A 16,231-nucleotide genomic window follows, 5' to 3' on the forward strand; every position below is an offset into this window, starting at 1 on the left:
TTGTGAAGTTGACTTGATGCCAAAGGCTATTTTGCCGGGGAATAAAAAAAAAAAGCCAAAAAATGTTGAAAAAGATGAAAAATAACAATATACCCTTCTTTTCCCTTGACACGCAGATCCGAATGAATTCCCCTAAACACAATTTTCATAAACAAGGACAATTGATACTAGAATTGTGATATTTACAATAGTGAATCAAAATTTATGTACACCTGAAAAAATATAAACCATCATGACCAAAAACAGAGTTTCATATTTCCAGTAAGGACTCGATTGTTCTAAATCCATGATTCTCTGGAAGGGTTCCGTTGCCCGGCCGGATAGATATTATTGCTTCCAACCCTGAAACATTCACCATAATGCATTTGGTTTAAGATGGTACTTGCTGATTTAGCAAGAATTTCAAAGAAACCTTAAATGAAGTGGAGCTTTAAAGAAAACTTTTCATGGTTGCAACAAAGTTGCAGTTTGAATTTTTCGCCTGCATTTACAAACCGCTGACACTAATTCTCTAGAAGGTCTGTGTCAAGACTACTGCGAATTGCTTACCAAAACTCAAAGAAGAAGAAGAATTTCTCGGTCTTTGTGGTAAATTAGAACTACACTTTTTAGATGCTAATAAAATGATTAGTGTATGATGTTAAGGGTGCTAGATTAATAGAAATAAAAGTGCATGAAAATAAAGGACTAAAATAAAAAAAGGGGAAAACAACAAACATGACCAGCTAATTGAAATTAGAAATGAATTTAAACAACAAGACCAGGTAATTGGATTAACTAGCAAAAAAAAAAAAAAAAAAAAAAAGGGTCAGATAACTGGATTAATTAAAAAGTAAAATAACAGGACATGATAATTATAAATTAAAAAAAAAAAGATAACAAGATTATTCAACCAAAACTAAATAAGCAAAAATAAATAGATCATTTGACACTTGTTCTTAAAGTTGATCAGGTATCAAAGGCTGTTTGACACTTGTTCTTAAAGTTGATCAGGTATCAAAGGCTGTTTGACACTTGTTCTTAAAGCAGTCGAAGTGTTGAAGGGATGTTTGAAACTTGTTTTTATGGTTGCCCAGCAACCATCATTCTTTAACCTTCTTGTGGTTGACCTTTTTTTAGAGGCAGCTTTTTCAGTTTTCAGATTTTTTAAAATTGGGTTGTTAATTTCAGCAATAATATAAATTTTAGCCCAAAACATTAAGCTCCCTGTGTTATAATGAACATTTTATTAGCCTCCAAAAAGTATAGTTCTAATTTACCACAAACACTCAAGAAAATCGAGCTGCAATAAGTGCGGTATCTTTCAATCTTGAGTAAAAAATTTACCCGTAGCCCTTGCAGCCACGGCTTCTTGAAGAACATCTGTAATGAACAACATGTCAGCTGGCTTATCTACTCCCACTGTTCGCAAAATCTCGATGTAACTATGTATTTCATTTTTGTTTCTGCACTTTAAGATCAAGAGAAAAGATTCACCTTTCCTAACTAGAGTAACGTACTCATAAAGAAAAGAAGTAAAGATTGCAAAAAGAAACCAAAAGACTAACCCGATTGAGGTATCAAAGTATCCGCACAAGTACTTTCTCAAGTCCCCATAATTGGAATTTGCAAACAGAAGCTGCTGTGTTTCTCTGCTACCACTGGAGTATATGTACACCTGAACACGAGAAAGAACAAGAATTCAACCAACATACGCCGTGTTAATTTTCCACAATGGGGTAACGAAGAACGAACTTAAAAAGGCTAAAATGAAATTCTCTAATCTCCAGAATTCCAACAATTGAAGTAACTTGATAAATCTTGCTAAACTCCCAAAAATAATATTACCAGTTATTGACAATTGACTAGTCCTTATTCTCCAATGCGTAACAAAGTGGGTGGGGGGCTGGGGGGACATTGAGACTCATAAAGGGAAAAGAGGGATCAAAACAATCTGTTATTACTCGGAAGAAACAGCTTTGTTTCCGTTTTGCTCTATTTCATTTTTTTTTTATTATTTTCTTAATTTCCATGAGGATATAAGAAAAAGAAATTGGAAAAAAGTTTAAAAGAGCAGAGTTTCAATTTATGTACGTTAAAGCCCAAACTATGCCATCTCTCAAGAGCTTCTGCAACATCATCAAATAAAACACCCACCAACTGATTGGTTTGGAATCCAATTCTCCACACGTGATCCTACATACATTTATAATCTTATTCAGAATAGTAGCCAAAAAGAAGATAAAATCTAGAGATAACTTACTTGCAGTTGTTTTAGAGAAGGAACACTTCTGTCAGCACTAATCATTGCGTCTATATTAGCAACTAAAGAAGCAATAACCAACTCTTTTCCAAGATAATCTGGACAAATAGGCAAAGCACCAATTATACCTTGTTCCAAATCATTCTCAATCTGCAAAGGAAAAGAAAGATATTTTCACGTTGAATTCACTGACAATCGTCCTTTTCCACAACCTTAAAGATGTACATTGGCAATAATAGTCTCACTTGAGAACGTAGAAAATCAATATCGTTCTGAGTTTCTTCACTGTCATAAGTAGAAGAAAAATGCTTTCCAACATTATCATGGGCATATGGTACAAGAACATCGGTGAAAAACGATATAGGAGTTGTTGTCCCTTCAATGTCAAGAAGTACACATCGCTGCACCATAATCAGTGTACAATTATTAAAGAAGACTTATGTATAGCCCCAAACCTCACACACACACACCCATAAAGGAAAACACCCTTCTAGCATGCCTCATTAAAAAGGCAATGACATCACTTTTAGATGGTTAACAAAATAACTGAAATGAAAAACTATGAACTAAATTATATATTACTTCTTGGAGGTAGAGAACACCATGAATTTACTTGGGAAGGCTCGATCACATAATCTGAACTCTGAGCCCCTGCCTTTGGAGCTCTGTTGAAATTCCTGTTACATCCCCAAGATACTCTAGCATTCTGAAGAGGACCATGACTACGTGTAGACCAATCTAATCCCAGCTGATGAAGCTTGATAGCAGCATCGAAGAGATAGTGATAACATTCAGCCTGAATAGCAACTTAAGAATTAGAGAAAAAAATGACAAAAGAATCCAACAGCTGTTCATTTTCTGAGACCAATTTGAATCCTGATAAGTATGAATATGTAAAAATTTAAGCAGGTAGAAAAGCATCACGCAGAGTCATAAGTCTAATTAGCAATAGAGTTCAATCTATTTTATTTGTATGTCGATCTTGTGTACAAATATTACATGTTCAAGCACTTGGAACTACAGATATGTAATGTTGAAAGCTGAAAAATGACTCAAAGATTTAGTCCATTATTGCTTTCTTATAAATGCAACACTGATCTCTCTCTCTCTCTCAAAATTAATTGGGCTATTTTTTAAAAAAATTTTATGGCTAAAAAAAGTTAAGGGTCCATATGTGCTGTGAATATGGCAATAAATGATAGTGATTTGCAGATAAATGAAATTACTACGTCCACATTATATTTGTCAATATGGTTGAAATAAACTTGTCCAACCTGAGTTTTTGCGCTGATCCATGATTCACCCCATATATACACCCCGTGGTTACGAACAAGTATTGCTGTTGTTTTGGGGTAAGCACTGATCTGCACCACACAATTACATATCACTCTTAATGGATCGAATCTGTTTAATAAATTATAAATCAGAAACTTTATATTAACAAAGCTTTTTCTGTTCAAGGATAGGCAACTCTCTGTATGGGAGGATGTCTCCATTCAGTGTACAGGACCTTTCCCAAGGAACTTCTCCACAAAAAATATAGGAATTTTTGTTTCATCCGTCACAAAGAATACTAAATAATGGCGTCAACAAGAAACAATAGAATTATTTGGACAGTTGTAACTGAAGGGATTTACAGCTTCAGCAAGAGCCTCCATGAGCCCCTCTTCATGTGCAGTGTCCTCAATTATTGGGACGACAAGTTCATCATGATAACCATGTCCCGGAATTCCTTTTATCATCTCCATATGTGTGATCTGAAAAGTTTACAAAGAAAGATCACAAATATCAGATAATAACTATAGTCAAAAGATTAACCAAGAAAAAATAACGAAAGAAGAGCAACAGACTGCATCAAGATTTCTACTTTCAGAGACAAAAACAGTTAGCATTTGGAAATCCCATACAAATGGAGAATTTGTAATCTTTATAAAAAATTTGTATCTTTCGTTGTAGTCAAGTTTTAATACTAGTACACTGAGTCTCTATTTCTAGTCACATAGATTCCACAGAACATCTCAATACTTTACTTAACACTTGCTTGCACATTTAGTTTAGCCTATAATTGAATGAATAATTTTATGCATGAGAGCCAGACACATTCTAATTTGTTGTGCACGGAGAATTTCAGCTTAATTCTAAAATAATTAACAAATACTTGCATTTGCGAACAGTTAATAAATATAAGACGGTGTTTGCGTAAATCTATTCAAAAATCAATCCGATGAAAGTAGAAATTTCACAAGACTGAAACTTGAGAATAGTAAGATTTAAACTCTTCACCCCACTAAAAAATTTCAATAGCAGAGAAATTTACTCGAAACTCCTTTGAGGATGGATTAAGCATTGTTACAATACAAGACTGCATCCCAAGACTGTGAACAACAGCCCCTGCATTACACATCTCAAACACCTGAAGAACAGAAAGCAAAAACCAAATAATAAAGGGATCACACCATATGGACGTAGAAGAGTACATAATGTAAATGAAGTTAAAATTAGTACCGATATAATTCAAATGGTGCGTGGCACATAAACTTATTCTAAACATTAAATGAGAAATAAATACCTTCATGAAGGGAAGAATATCACTACATTTCAGGGGCTTATGAGGATAAGGATTAAGAGAAGGTGTCGACAATATATATCCATCTGAAGATAGCACATACATGTCCTCTGCATCCATTCTTTCCTTCTGAACACCTGTATGGAAAAAGTGAAGCATGCTATAAACAGCACAATATCAACAAAGCACATTCTCTTGCTACTTCATCCGCCTACAAAAAACATCCATTGTTTCGGCCAAAAAAAAAAGTGTTATTACTGAAATTAGTTTTAAAAAATCTGATAACTAAAAGCTGTTTGTAAAAGAGCAGCCACGAGAGGGTTAAAAAGTGCTGGTTGCTAAAGAAAACCAAATATTTTAAGACCATATCAGCTGGACAACAAAAAATCAGGTTTCAAACAACCCTTCAACAACTAGATAGCTTCAAGAACAAGTGTCAAAGGGTCTTTGACACCTGACCAGCCTCAAGTGTCAAAGGATCCTTGACACCTGACCAGCTTCAATTTTACTTCCATCCTGTTATTTAAATTTATGTCTAATTCTAGTTAGCCGGTCCATGTATACAATTCTTTATAGTTTTTCATTCTAGTCCTTTATTTTCATGCACTTTTACTTTTATGAGTTTAATACCCTTAATATTTTATGCTTATCATTTTTATTAGAGCCAAAAAAGAGTAGTTCTAATTTTACCACAAACATACATTTCCTACACTGAGAACGCTTCGATGGAAAACTCAAAATTTAGACAGAAAGCTGTGTTTCCCCTTACAAATGCCTAAAAGGATGGTGGAAACGAGTAACAACTTCTGTACCAATTACTAAGTTGGTCGAGTCTATCTCAAAATGAGATTATATACTGCCTTCTATGCAAAATATGTGTGTGTGTGTGTGTGTTAATTAAAGTGATATTAATGAATAAATAATAAAAATAAAGAGAGTATATACCAATAGGGGACATGATAATGAGCTGTGCAGGCTTAGGAACGGATTCATCATGGACTTTGATGGCAATGCTGCCTCCAACAACCGAAAACCATCCAAGAGAGTAGATGCGGCAGCAGAGCTCTGCTGCTAAAGTCTTTGTATCAGTCACTTTCGCACCATTCTGGAGTACCATTGGTTGTTGTTCCAATGTCATGAACCTCCTCAACACATCATTTATGGCTGATGATGGAGGCGATGACGATGACGACTCCATTCTCTTGCCTTCAACAGAGAGGGAATGTATAAAGAATAATTACAACATAACAAACCTAAGATTTAATCTTCATGAAAAAAGTAATGAAGAAAACAAATGGATCAATGCAACAAACCTTTTACATTCCTCACCTGATAAAATTTCTCGATGGATCTTAGCTTTAATGTTGTAAACATTCCTGGAATCAGACACAAGATTTGGGTTTCTTTGCTTCAAAGCCTTGAGAATTTGGCGTGGCCTCTTACCAGCTGAAGTCATTTCCCTTATCAACAGCACCTCTTCTTCACTAAACCGACGACAAGAAGGGTGGTCAGAAGTGTCCTTCGAAGGCTCATGGTTGTGTTCTCCATTCTTAATGGTGAGTGTCCATGAATCCTCATCCTTTTTCCCCACTACTTCAAAAGGGCAATTTGTGAGGCGAGAGTTATTCTTCCTTTGTCGCATACCCTCGCCGGTTTTGAGCCTTTTACGGTAAACACCACTTCGGTCACAGGCAATTGTTACATACCTATCCTTTGCAGAATCCTTAATGGAAACCATGTATCCCTGTGTCAAGGCAAAGTCTCGGACGTGTTTAAGAAGCTTTTCACGGGTCGGAAAGGTTCCGACTGGCGGTGGAAGCATATTCTTTTCCGGGCTACGTTCTTCATCCTGATCCTCACGAACTTCCATCCTCAGAAAACCTTTAAGAAAGCAAGAATTCAGTCATAGATGAAGAAGACCTCAACTCAAAGGAAAAATCCTTGCTTGCCCACGAATGAATAAATAAAGAAGGAAATTGTTCGGTCCATATATTCAAACCCAAACCATGATTCTACTACAGTGTTTTTCCTCTCACAAAGAATTTGAATCAAAAAAATTCCCACCAATAATTCTCTCACAAAGAATTTGAATCAAAACCCAAATTATGGTTCAATTACACTTTCTAAACGAGCCCTAAAAGCTTAAAATGCAAACTAGAGTTATATGCATCAATCCTATTTTTGCCTGAGAAACTTAAGCAAAGTCATATCTAGTGAAAATCATTATGCTTATATTATTACTCCTATCTTGATCACACTAGATTGAAAAAGTAAAAAAAAAAAAAAAAAAGTCAGGAAAAATACTTTCCCACATCTATGTATGACCATGTTCTTAATCATAATAAGCATCTATTTTCTCGTTATTACCATTATAAACCGCTTATATGAGTCAAGGCACAGACTAAAAATTCTCTTTGAAAAACTTGTTAAAACTCAACATTGAATATTGATCTCAAATGTTTGTCACCAGTCTAAAAACGATCACTTAAGCAAATCAATAAAAAATTAAATAATGTAAAAAATAACCACGCAAACACATAAATCAACTCTCCATGCAGGGAAATTCAATCTCAATCAGTCTCCATACCAGAAAAAGTAAAGAAAATGAAAAAAGAGAGAGAGAGAGAGAGAGAGAGAGAGAGAGAAGATAGAAGCGCTTACGGGACTAAAAATGTTAGTGTTCAGTATTGATTGATAGGCGATGGCAGTGAAATTTGGTAAGAAAGGTGAATGAATGATTGCCAGAGGAAAAGAAAAAGGAGGGAAAATGTGGGAAAGGAAGATGAAAAAGAGGGATTGTTTGATTCTTCCAAGGTGAAGAAAGGAAAGGAAGTCAAAGTTATATTGCCAAGGAGGGTTTCTGAGATTGCAAGGATGCTTTTTGCGGCCTAAATCGGGTTTACTAAAACCCGGAACCGATCTAACCCAGAATAGGATATCCGAATTAAACAACATTTTCTCGTCTAGGATAGTTTGGTAGCTGTAACCAAACATTTGGATTACTAATCTAGGGCTTACACCACCACCACCGCACTATAAAAACGATTGGAATCGGTAATACTGAGGACAGCCTTCTTTTTTTTCTTTTTTCTTTTTTCTTTTTTTTTGTGGCATTTTCATCCCGATCTTTATCATTTTTTTATTGTGGCATTTTCATCCCGATCTTTATCATTTTTTTTTTAACATCACTTCTCCAGTAGCAAAATGATGAAAGAAATGTGAGTGATGACTACTTTGTAGTTTCACGGGATCAAAAATCTACTCGCTACGTTCTTTCTGATTCTTATATTTATTCATTCATTTATTTATTTTCTTATTCATTTTCCTTTTTCTTTATAAGTTTCGGAAATTTTAGAAAACCTCTGAGGTGCATCATGCAGAAGCTTTCTTTACTGTGATGTAAAGCAATTTTTCTTTTTTCTTAAAATTTATTTTTACTTTTGATGGTTTACTAATTTTCAACTCTTTTAACGAATGATTCTTATATGTTTGGTGTTTTTGCTGAAATTATTATTATCATTATTATTTTTATTTTGAGTCAGTCATTCCAAACTCATTGTGAATCTAATTTCCTTAGATTTGTGTCTGTCGTTTCACGTATATTGTCGTTTTCTGGATGCTGTGCTTAGTTCTTCATCGTTTTAAATTATTGATGTCTGGTAATTGTTTTCTAAAGATCCGTTCAGTTATGTGAAAATTTTTTGTTGTAATAAAAAAATTAAATATAATTGATTAATTTTTTACTATAATAAAATTTAAATCAGTGAAATGAACGGTGTATATTTTTTTCTAATTAAAATAATTAATATAAAAAATTAAATAATTAGTTAATTTTTACTAGTTATATTTAGCTAGTGAAATAAATTTTTTAAAATAATTAATTATTTAGTTAATGGTTGGAGTAAAAAGAATTAAATTATAATTAAATTATTAACTATTTTAATTAAAATATAAAATAACTAATATGGTTGGAATTATTTTTAAGTTTTTTTTAATCACCCTATTTATTTTAAGTTTTGTTTATTTTACTGAGTTGAGTTTAAAATTTAAGTTTTGTTCTCATTTAAAGTCATATCTCAATTCAAATTAAAAATTTAAATTAGCGAATTAAGTAGGTCTTTAATTTTCTATGTTGTCCTCCATTCATACTTCTGCGATTTCATGTTTACTGTTCTATTACTCGTTTCCAAAGCATTTTCTAAATTAGAAAGAAGAGTGCCCTCTTTCTTCAAATTAGAAAATTTTAAAGTAATTGATTGATTGGCATATTGAATTAATGATATCAAATTATTTAAGTTTGAATATACGAAGCGAACGGGTCTTAATTCATTATAAATCACTACTGTTCTTATTCATCAATGCACCAATCATTTTCATGGTCATCGGTCATTAGCTAATTCCAGAAACGTGATTAATGATCTCTAAACCAAAAAATTTTAACTATCTTAAATTACCTTCTAAACATATTCATATTCCTCCTTTTCTCAGGACTACAACTTTTGTTTGGGCATCTCGAATAGAAACTCTACATAGGGACGTGGAATTCAAATGACGTGACAAAAAAACCCATAGAAAAGCAAAATTTTTATAACTCGTGGTCAAGTGCTAGAAGTACGGTGGAAAATACTAGTGAAGTTTAGTCAACAATAGAGGCGGGCATTTATTTCTACGTTGTGGTTACTGGTTGCCAATGTCTTCATGAGATTGGTTGACCTCAAAAGTCAAAATTCAGAATGACATTATTAGATTCAACAAATAACTTAAAAAAATGAATATAGAGTAGCAAATCTTTGCAATTCTCAAAACTAGCTTCCTCTCTCTCTGGTGTAATAATTTGAACAATGAATGTCACTTCCAAGTACCCTTTTGTCTTTGATTCAGTTCTGATTATCTTACTTCTGTTCTCCCATGTTTTTGGCTCCATGGGATCAAATAGTACAATCTATCCAGGCCAATCTCTTATTGGAAACCAAACACTGACCTCTCCCAGGGGAGTTTTTGAAATGGGCTTCTTCACACCAGGTAACTCTCTAAACTACTATATAGGCATATGGTACAAAAAACCAGGTGATAAAACTGTAGTTTGGGTGGCAAATAGAGAACGGCCTGTTTCTGATTCATCTTTCTCAGCATTGAAGCTTTTAGAAAATGGGAACTTGACATTCCTGAGCGAGTCCAAAGCTGCAATATGGTCAACTAATTCAAAGTCAAGCGTTTCTAATTCCACCATTGATGATGAGAACTTTGTGATAAAAGATGCCTTTGATGAAACTCTTGTGATATGGCAGAGTTTTGATCACCCAACTGACACGTGGCTGCTGGGCGGGAAAGATTGGATACAATAAGATCACCAAAGAGAGCATGTTCCTTACTTCTTGGAGAAACTTGCATAATCCGGAACCTGGGATGTTTTCTCTCGAAGTGGATCAAAATGGAACTAGACAGTTCTTGATATGGAATTGGTCTAAAACACATTGGATTGATTATTAGGCAGGAAAAGGTTTCAGCAGTTATCCTTTTCTAAATGTGAGCCATGTCACAAATGAAAATGAGAGCTATTTCACTTTTAGCGATGCTGCTCTTGGCAACGAAACTCCTACTATGATGAAGATCGAAATGACAGGCCAGTTTAGCCAATATTACTGGATAGAGTACGACAGAAGTTGGGCGTCTATTGACATAAAAACTAGAAGGCATTGTGATGCTTATTGTGGCTCATTTGGTGTGTGCAACCCGCATAAATCGCCTATCTGTGCTTGCGTTGAAGGATTTGAACCACACGAAACGCCAAAAGATGTATGGGAATTGGAAAACATCACAGACGGGTGTGTGAGGAAGAGTCGCTTACTATGTGCTAGTGGGGCAGATGATGAATTTGTGGAGGTGCCTGACGTGCTCTTTCCATCGTATTCGGAGTATCTAGAGGCTTGAAACACCGAGGAATGCAGATTAGCGTGCTTGAGAAACTGTTCATGTAGTGCTTATGCTTATTATGATTGTCAGTGTTTAATTTGGAAACGTGATCTGTACACTATTATGCAGCATACTACTTATGACGAAACTGACCAGACATTGCACATAAGAGTTGCTGCCTCTCATTTGGAAGAAACTAAGGCAACAGATAGAAAAACTTCTTGGATTGTTGTTTCAGTACTTGTGGGGTGTTTTATTCTCTTAGTCTTTGTTGTAGTAACGGTGAAGAGATACTTTGTGGGGGAATCTGTTTTAGTGGAGGATTATCTGGTGGTGTTCAGATATAGAGATTTGAGAGCTGCAACGAAGAACTTCTCAGAGAAACTCGGTGAAGGCGGTTTTGGTTCTGTTTTCAAAGGGACATTACCGCCCAATTCGACTGTTGTAGCCGTGAAGAAACTCAAGAGCCTGAAGCGAGGAGAGAAGCAGTTCCGGGCAGAAGTGATGACTCTTGGAACAATCCAACATGCCAATCTCATTCGCCTACGTGGATTTTGTGCGAAAAAATCGATGAGATTTCTTGTCTATGATCACATGCCAAACGGTTCTCTCGAATCTCTTTTATTCCAAAAGAGTCAATATCCTAGATTGGAGAGTTAGATATCAAATTGAGATTGGAACCGCGAAAGGATTGTGTTATCTCCATGAAGAGTGCACAGACTGCATCATTCACTGCGATTTCAAGCCAGAGAACATCTTGTTGGATGCAGAATACAGACCAAGACTGGCAAATTTTGGCCTGGCAAAGCTGATGGGCCGGGACTTCAGCCGCGTTTTAACGACCATGAGAGTCACTATAGGCTACCTAGCGCCAGAATGGATTTCAGGCGAGGCGATCACACTGAGAGCGGATGCCTTTAGCTACGGAATGTTGCTTTTTGAGCTCATATCAGGAAGAAGAAACAGTGAATTTGATGATGCAATCGAACATTACTTTCCTAAACAAGTTTCGAATTCGATGCAAAAAGGGGAAGATATTCTTGCTTTGTTGGATTGCAGGCTTGAAGGAAATGCAGATATAGAAGAGCTCACTAGAGCATGCAAAGTTGCTTGTTGGTGTATTCAAGATGATGAGAAAAATAGGCCAAGTATGAGTCTTGTTGTTCAAGTTCTGATGGGAGTTGCTGAAATTGGTGTGCCTTCTGTTCCATTGTTCATTCAGCGCCTAACATGATGGCCCATGGAAGCCATGATTATGATGTACCAAAATCCAAGTACTTCTCAAGTTAAAAGCTAAGAAACTGTTTGATTGAGTTCTGGTTACTAAACTTCCAAATAGAGTGGTGATTCTATTTCTTTGTTTGAAATTGGTGTGCCTTCTGTTCCATTGTTTAGAAACAGGATCTTTTGTGTTGTACTAATATCAGTATCTTTTAATTGGCTTGAAGAGAGTGTCTTCACTTCCCTCTTCAAAAGCATGGTTGTTCTAGAAACTATTCTCATAGTCCAGTGCCTCATCCAATCTATAGACCAGCGCCAACCCTCATTATTGACCAGCGCCCTACATCATTGCATACATGTCACTTAATTCTCCAACTCACTCCCCATGCCTCTTAAACGAGTGTCGTGACTGCGCCCTTACATTCTCATACCATCCATAGACATTAGGGTCTATTAGGCATGGTGCCCGTATGTTCCCCCCGACCCGGAAACACACTGGATGAAACTCAAGGCTCAAAAGTTGTTTTCCAAAATTTTTTGTCACTTTTCAAGTTGAACAAACACAATAGAAAGCTAATAACCCAATAGAGGAACATACATACACCTGAAACCAAAAAAATGAGAGAATACATCGACACACTAAGATTGAGCATATTTAAGACTCTATTTGATAAAATCTCTCTCAACAAGATAAGCATTTGAGCGATTGAGGGATAAAACATCGTAGCACTAAAGCTACACCAAACACTGTCAAGACACCAGTACAACGGACACCAAAAACAAACAAAGACAATGGGTGAAAACTCAAGTTATTATAGTAAAAACACACCAAAATCAAAACCCAGGTTATTATAGTTCAACAAATGAGTTTTGGTGGTTAAAATGAATAAGTCTTTGCGGGAGCGAGTAGATGAGCTTATCAAAGAGAAGAATTTGTTTAAGAGGGTTGTTGTGAATTATGAATTTCAGGCTATTGAAAAGGAGAAAAAGTTGCAGGAGACAAGAACTGAATTGGAGCACACTCAAAAGTCATTGAAGATGATGAATTCTGGCACTGCAAAACTGGATCACATTCTCTCGATAGGAAAAGCGAGTGGTGATCGTCATGGCCTTGGCTATACTGATGAGAGCTAAACATCCAAAACAGTGTTTGTGAAGGAGACGCCTGCCCCTAAGCCTCCGACTATCCCTAGTAAGAAGGTTACTATCTCACCCTCTCGACATAGAAGGTTTGTCCCCACATGCCATTACTGCAATTTACTTGGCCACATAAGACCAAGATGCTACAAGTATTTGAATGCTTTGAAGAGAGGTATGCTCCCTAATCCACCGAATTTCGCAAGAATGACACCTAAAATGAAGATTGATGTGCAAGATAAATTTTCTAGACATGTGTGGGTAAGGAAATATGATTTGAGGTGTCATAGTGTTAATACTTCTTCAAAAGCATATACTACTGACAATGGGTATTGTGATGGTGGTTGCACTAAGCGATTGATAAGTGTTAAGAGCATTATACATGGGAGAATGTTACATTCAAGGAGAGTAAGACACAGAGAATATTCAAGGAGAGTGAGCAACATAGATCAATGCCTTCGAAGATATATGGTGCAAAGTGTTGCATCGAGTGTTCTAACAAGTGTTACAATATGATCTGCGACATTTGTTGTTGAAGACGTGTTTAGGGTGTGCATTTTTTTTGTGTCTTTAGCTTATTTTTGACACAAATGGGGAGAACAATGTAATTTTTTAATTTTTTCGTTTTTGAATTTTTTTAGGGTCTTTTGTTAAATTTGCCAAAAAAATGCCAAAAGCGGAGATTGTTATGGATTTTTATTAGTTGGGCAATTTATTGGCAATCTTGTAAGAATTTAAAAAATAGATTCAAGAAGATTTCAAATTGCAGAAAAAGATTAAGAATTAGATTTAAAGTTGAAGTTGCAGATTTTATTGAGTTGTGATATGTGGAGATCAGGATTAAAAAGGGTGATTTGAATTTGAATGGAAGATGGCTTATATGCAGATAAAGTAATGTGTTGGCCTAAGGTTGAATATTCTCACATTTTGATGATAACAAATACAATGTATTATGTTACTAATGATTCTACTTTGAGTTGTGTTGTTAGCATAATTGATATTATAAATCAACTCAAGAAGCATATTGTGGAATACAATGCATACATTCAAGGTTGAGAAATGCAAATTGAAGAAGGAATTTAAAGCTTGAAGTGTTGAAAAATCAAAGATCAAGAACAAGCAAACAAAATTCAGCAAGACAAGTACTAATAGGTTTTTATATCTTCTTAGTCTTGTATTTGATCTTGACTTTATACTATCATGATTAATTCTTGTTTAGGCTCATGCACACACTCATATTATTCTTTTAAAATGAGACTAAACTAAGTGCATAGTGATATTTGGTCTAAAAGTACAAATTTGTGAAGGTTTGAGGCGAATTTAGTGTCAACCGGTCGACCTATGTCATCCAATGATAGAGAAGGCTAAATCACCGGTCGACCGGTGATGCCTCAACCGGTCAACCGCTCCGGTCGACCGATTCTGTTCAAAAGCTAGTCAATAAGACCGTTGAACAACGAGATTTCAAATTCGTATCAACCGGTCAACCGCTCTGGTCGACCGGTACTGGGTAAACGATCATAAATGAGACCGTTGGAAAGTGAGGTTAAATAGAGAAAAGTCATTTTTCTCCAAAGTGGATCTTTCTGAAAAGAGAGAAATTGTTCAAAACTCCAAAATCTCTTGAAACTCTAAAAAGGTTTCTCTAAAGTGCCATCATAATCATCATCTTCTAAAGATCCTTAGTTCACTCTCTTACACATACTTGAGCATATCTTAGATTATATTTTGATAGTGTGATTTCATCATCTCCTAGCCATTTCAATTGTGTAAAATCATTGTTAGGAGTGTATGACTGAGTGATTCACTATTCATAATCATTACTTTCGTATTGGGTTTGTTGGTTGGTCGATCTACGTAGAAAATTGACATTGTGTAAGAGGTTAGGCGAAGCCTTGGATAGAAAGACCCGCCATCTTGTAAGAGGAGTGATCGTGCCGGATAGACGATCGTATAGTGGAAGAGGTCGAGAGGTGGAATATCTCGGCAACAGTGGATGTAGACAAATTTGTTTGTCGAACCACTATAAATCTCGTTTGCATCTCTCTTAACCCTATCTCTCTAATTTCCGCAATTTAAATTTGATAGTTGACATTGATTGATTTAAACTTTTGGTGATAAGCTTATTGAACTCGTTATATGATATTAGATTGATTCGTCTTGTGCATATCAAGTGTTTGTGCTATTGCATTAACTTACATAATTTTCTGCACACCAAGTGTTTGATAAACTCATTGTGTTAAATTAATTGTCTATATTTATTTTTAATCTTGAATAATTGTATAAACTCTCAAAAAATAGTTAAAATTCAATTCACCTCCTCTCTTGGGTAACCTTACCAGGGACAACAATATGGATTTAATTTCAAATTTAAATGGAGATATAGTTTGCAAGTCAAGATTAATTTAGATTTAATCGTTTTTGTGAAGTAATCCGAATATGATGTGGAGAAGATTTAAATTCAAGTTCAAATGTTGCATTTTTGAATTTATTGGAGATGATTTAGCAGCACTTAGTTAGTGGTTTGCATGAGATAAGCTTTGAGATTTGAATGTTAAAATACTACAAACGTGGAGGTGTGGTGTAAGTATACTAAGGCCTCGTTTATTTCACCGATTCGAGTTTTTAATTTTAATTTTACTACAGTTAAAAGCTCTTACAAAAAGTCACATCTAACTTTAACAGCAACAGTAAAAAGCTCTCACATAAAATTACATCTCAATTCAATTGAAAATTCGAATCAACGAACTGAACAAGACTTAAAGCATTGGGTTTGGTTTAAAAGTTCAAATGAGATTTGGTATTTTAAATTAAATGGAGGCTTATCTTATCAACGTGTTTAGAGGAAGTCTAAATGAGATAATGAAGCAGATAAAATCGTAGAGATTTTATTTTGAAAAAGAAATTGTGGAAGATTTTCTAGAGATATTTTCTTGTGGAGTTACTTTGAAAAGAGATTATGTGTGATATTCTTTTGAGGGAATCGAGGAGATTTTACTGGTGAATTGCGTAGATATTTTGAGAAGAAGATTTTGTGAAAATAATCTAAGAAAGAATCATGGAGAAAAGAAAAAATCTTTGGGGGATAGATTCTCGAGTAGTTTTAAAAGCCTTATTTTAAGGACTTGTGTTTAGTTCACTTGGTACAGATT

General features: G+C 35.1%; 1 protein-coding gene, 1 non-coding gene and 1 pseudogene across 3 annotated transcripts; 2 read left to right on the forward strand and 1 right to left on the reverse strand.

Moving 5' to 3' along the window:
• Positions 1–63: 63 nt before the first annotated feature.
• On the reverse strand, positions 64–7,624 carry LOC21393629 (probable bifunctional methylthioribulose-1-phosphate dehydratase/enolase-phosphatase E1 2). Of its 2 annotated transcripts, XM_010093190.2 has the most exons (14): positions 7,470–7,624; positions 6,138–6,689; positions 5,754–6,014; positions 4,812–4,945; positions 4,560–4,655; positions 3,880–3,999; positions 3,517–3,606; positions 2,856–3,038; positions 2,488–2,643; positions 2,243–2,392; positions 2,074–2,175; positions 1,548–1,657; positions 1,327–1,445; positions 64–342 (listed from the first exon to the last, which is right to left on the reverse strand). In XM_010093190.2, the coding sequence occupies exons 2-14, from the start codon at positions 6,676–6,678 to the stop codon at positions 251–253; spliced, it is 2,154 nt and encodes a 717-aa protein (XP_010091492.1). In that variant the 5' UTR covers positions 6,679–6,689; positions 7,470–7,624; the 3' UTR covers positions 64–250. The 2 variants fall into 2 exon arrangements, with proteins under 2 accessions (XP_010091492.1, XP_024018201.1); XM_024162433.1 differs by lacking the exon at positions 64–342 and having other exon boundaries at positions 1,338–1,450.
• Positions 7,625–8,003: 379 nt separating this feature from the next.
• On the forward strand, positions 8,004–8,095 carry LOC112090637. The gene has a single exon (XR_002901743.1). It is a non-coding gene; the product is annotated as a small nucleolar RNA R32/R81/Z41 (small nucleolar RNA).
• Positions 8,096–9,616: 1,521 nt separating this feature from the next.
• LOC21393630 lies at positions 9,617–11,955 on the forward strand (annotated as a pseudogene).
• The last annotated feature ends 4,276 nt before the right edge of the window (positions 11,956–16,231 follow it).

The sequence above is a fragment of the Morus notabilis genome, unplaced genomic scaffold (genome assembly GCF_000414095.1).
Source record: "Morus notabilis unplaced genomic scaffold, ASM41409v2 Scaffold290, whole genome shotgun sequence".
Classification (NCBI taxonomy): domain Eukaryota; kingdom Viridiplantae; phylum Streptophyta; class Magnoliopsida; order Rosales; family Moraceae; genus Morus; species Morus notabilis.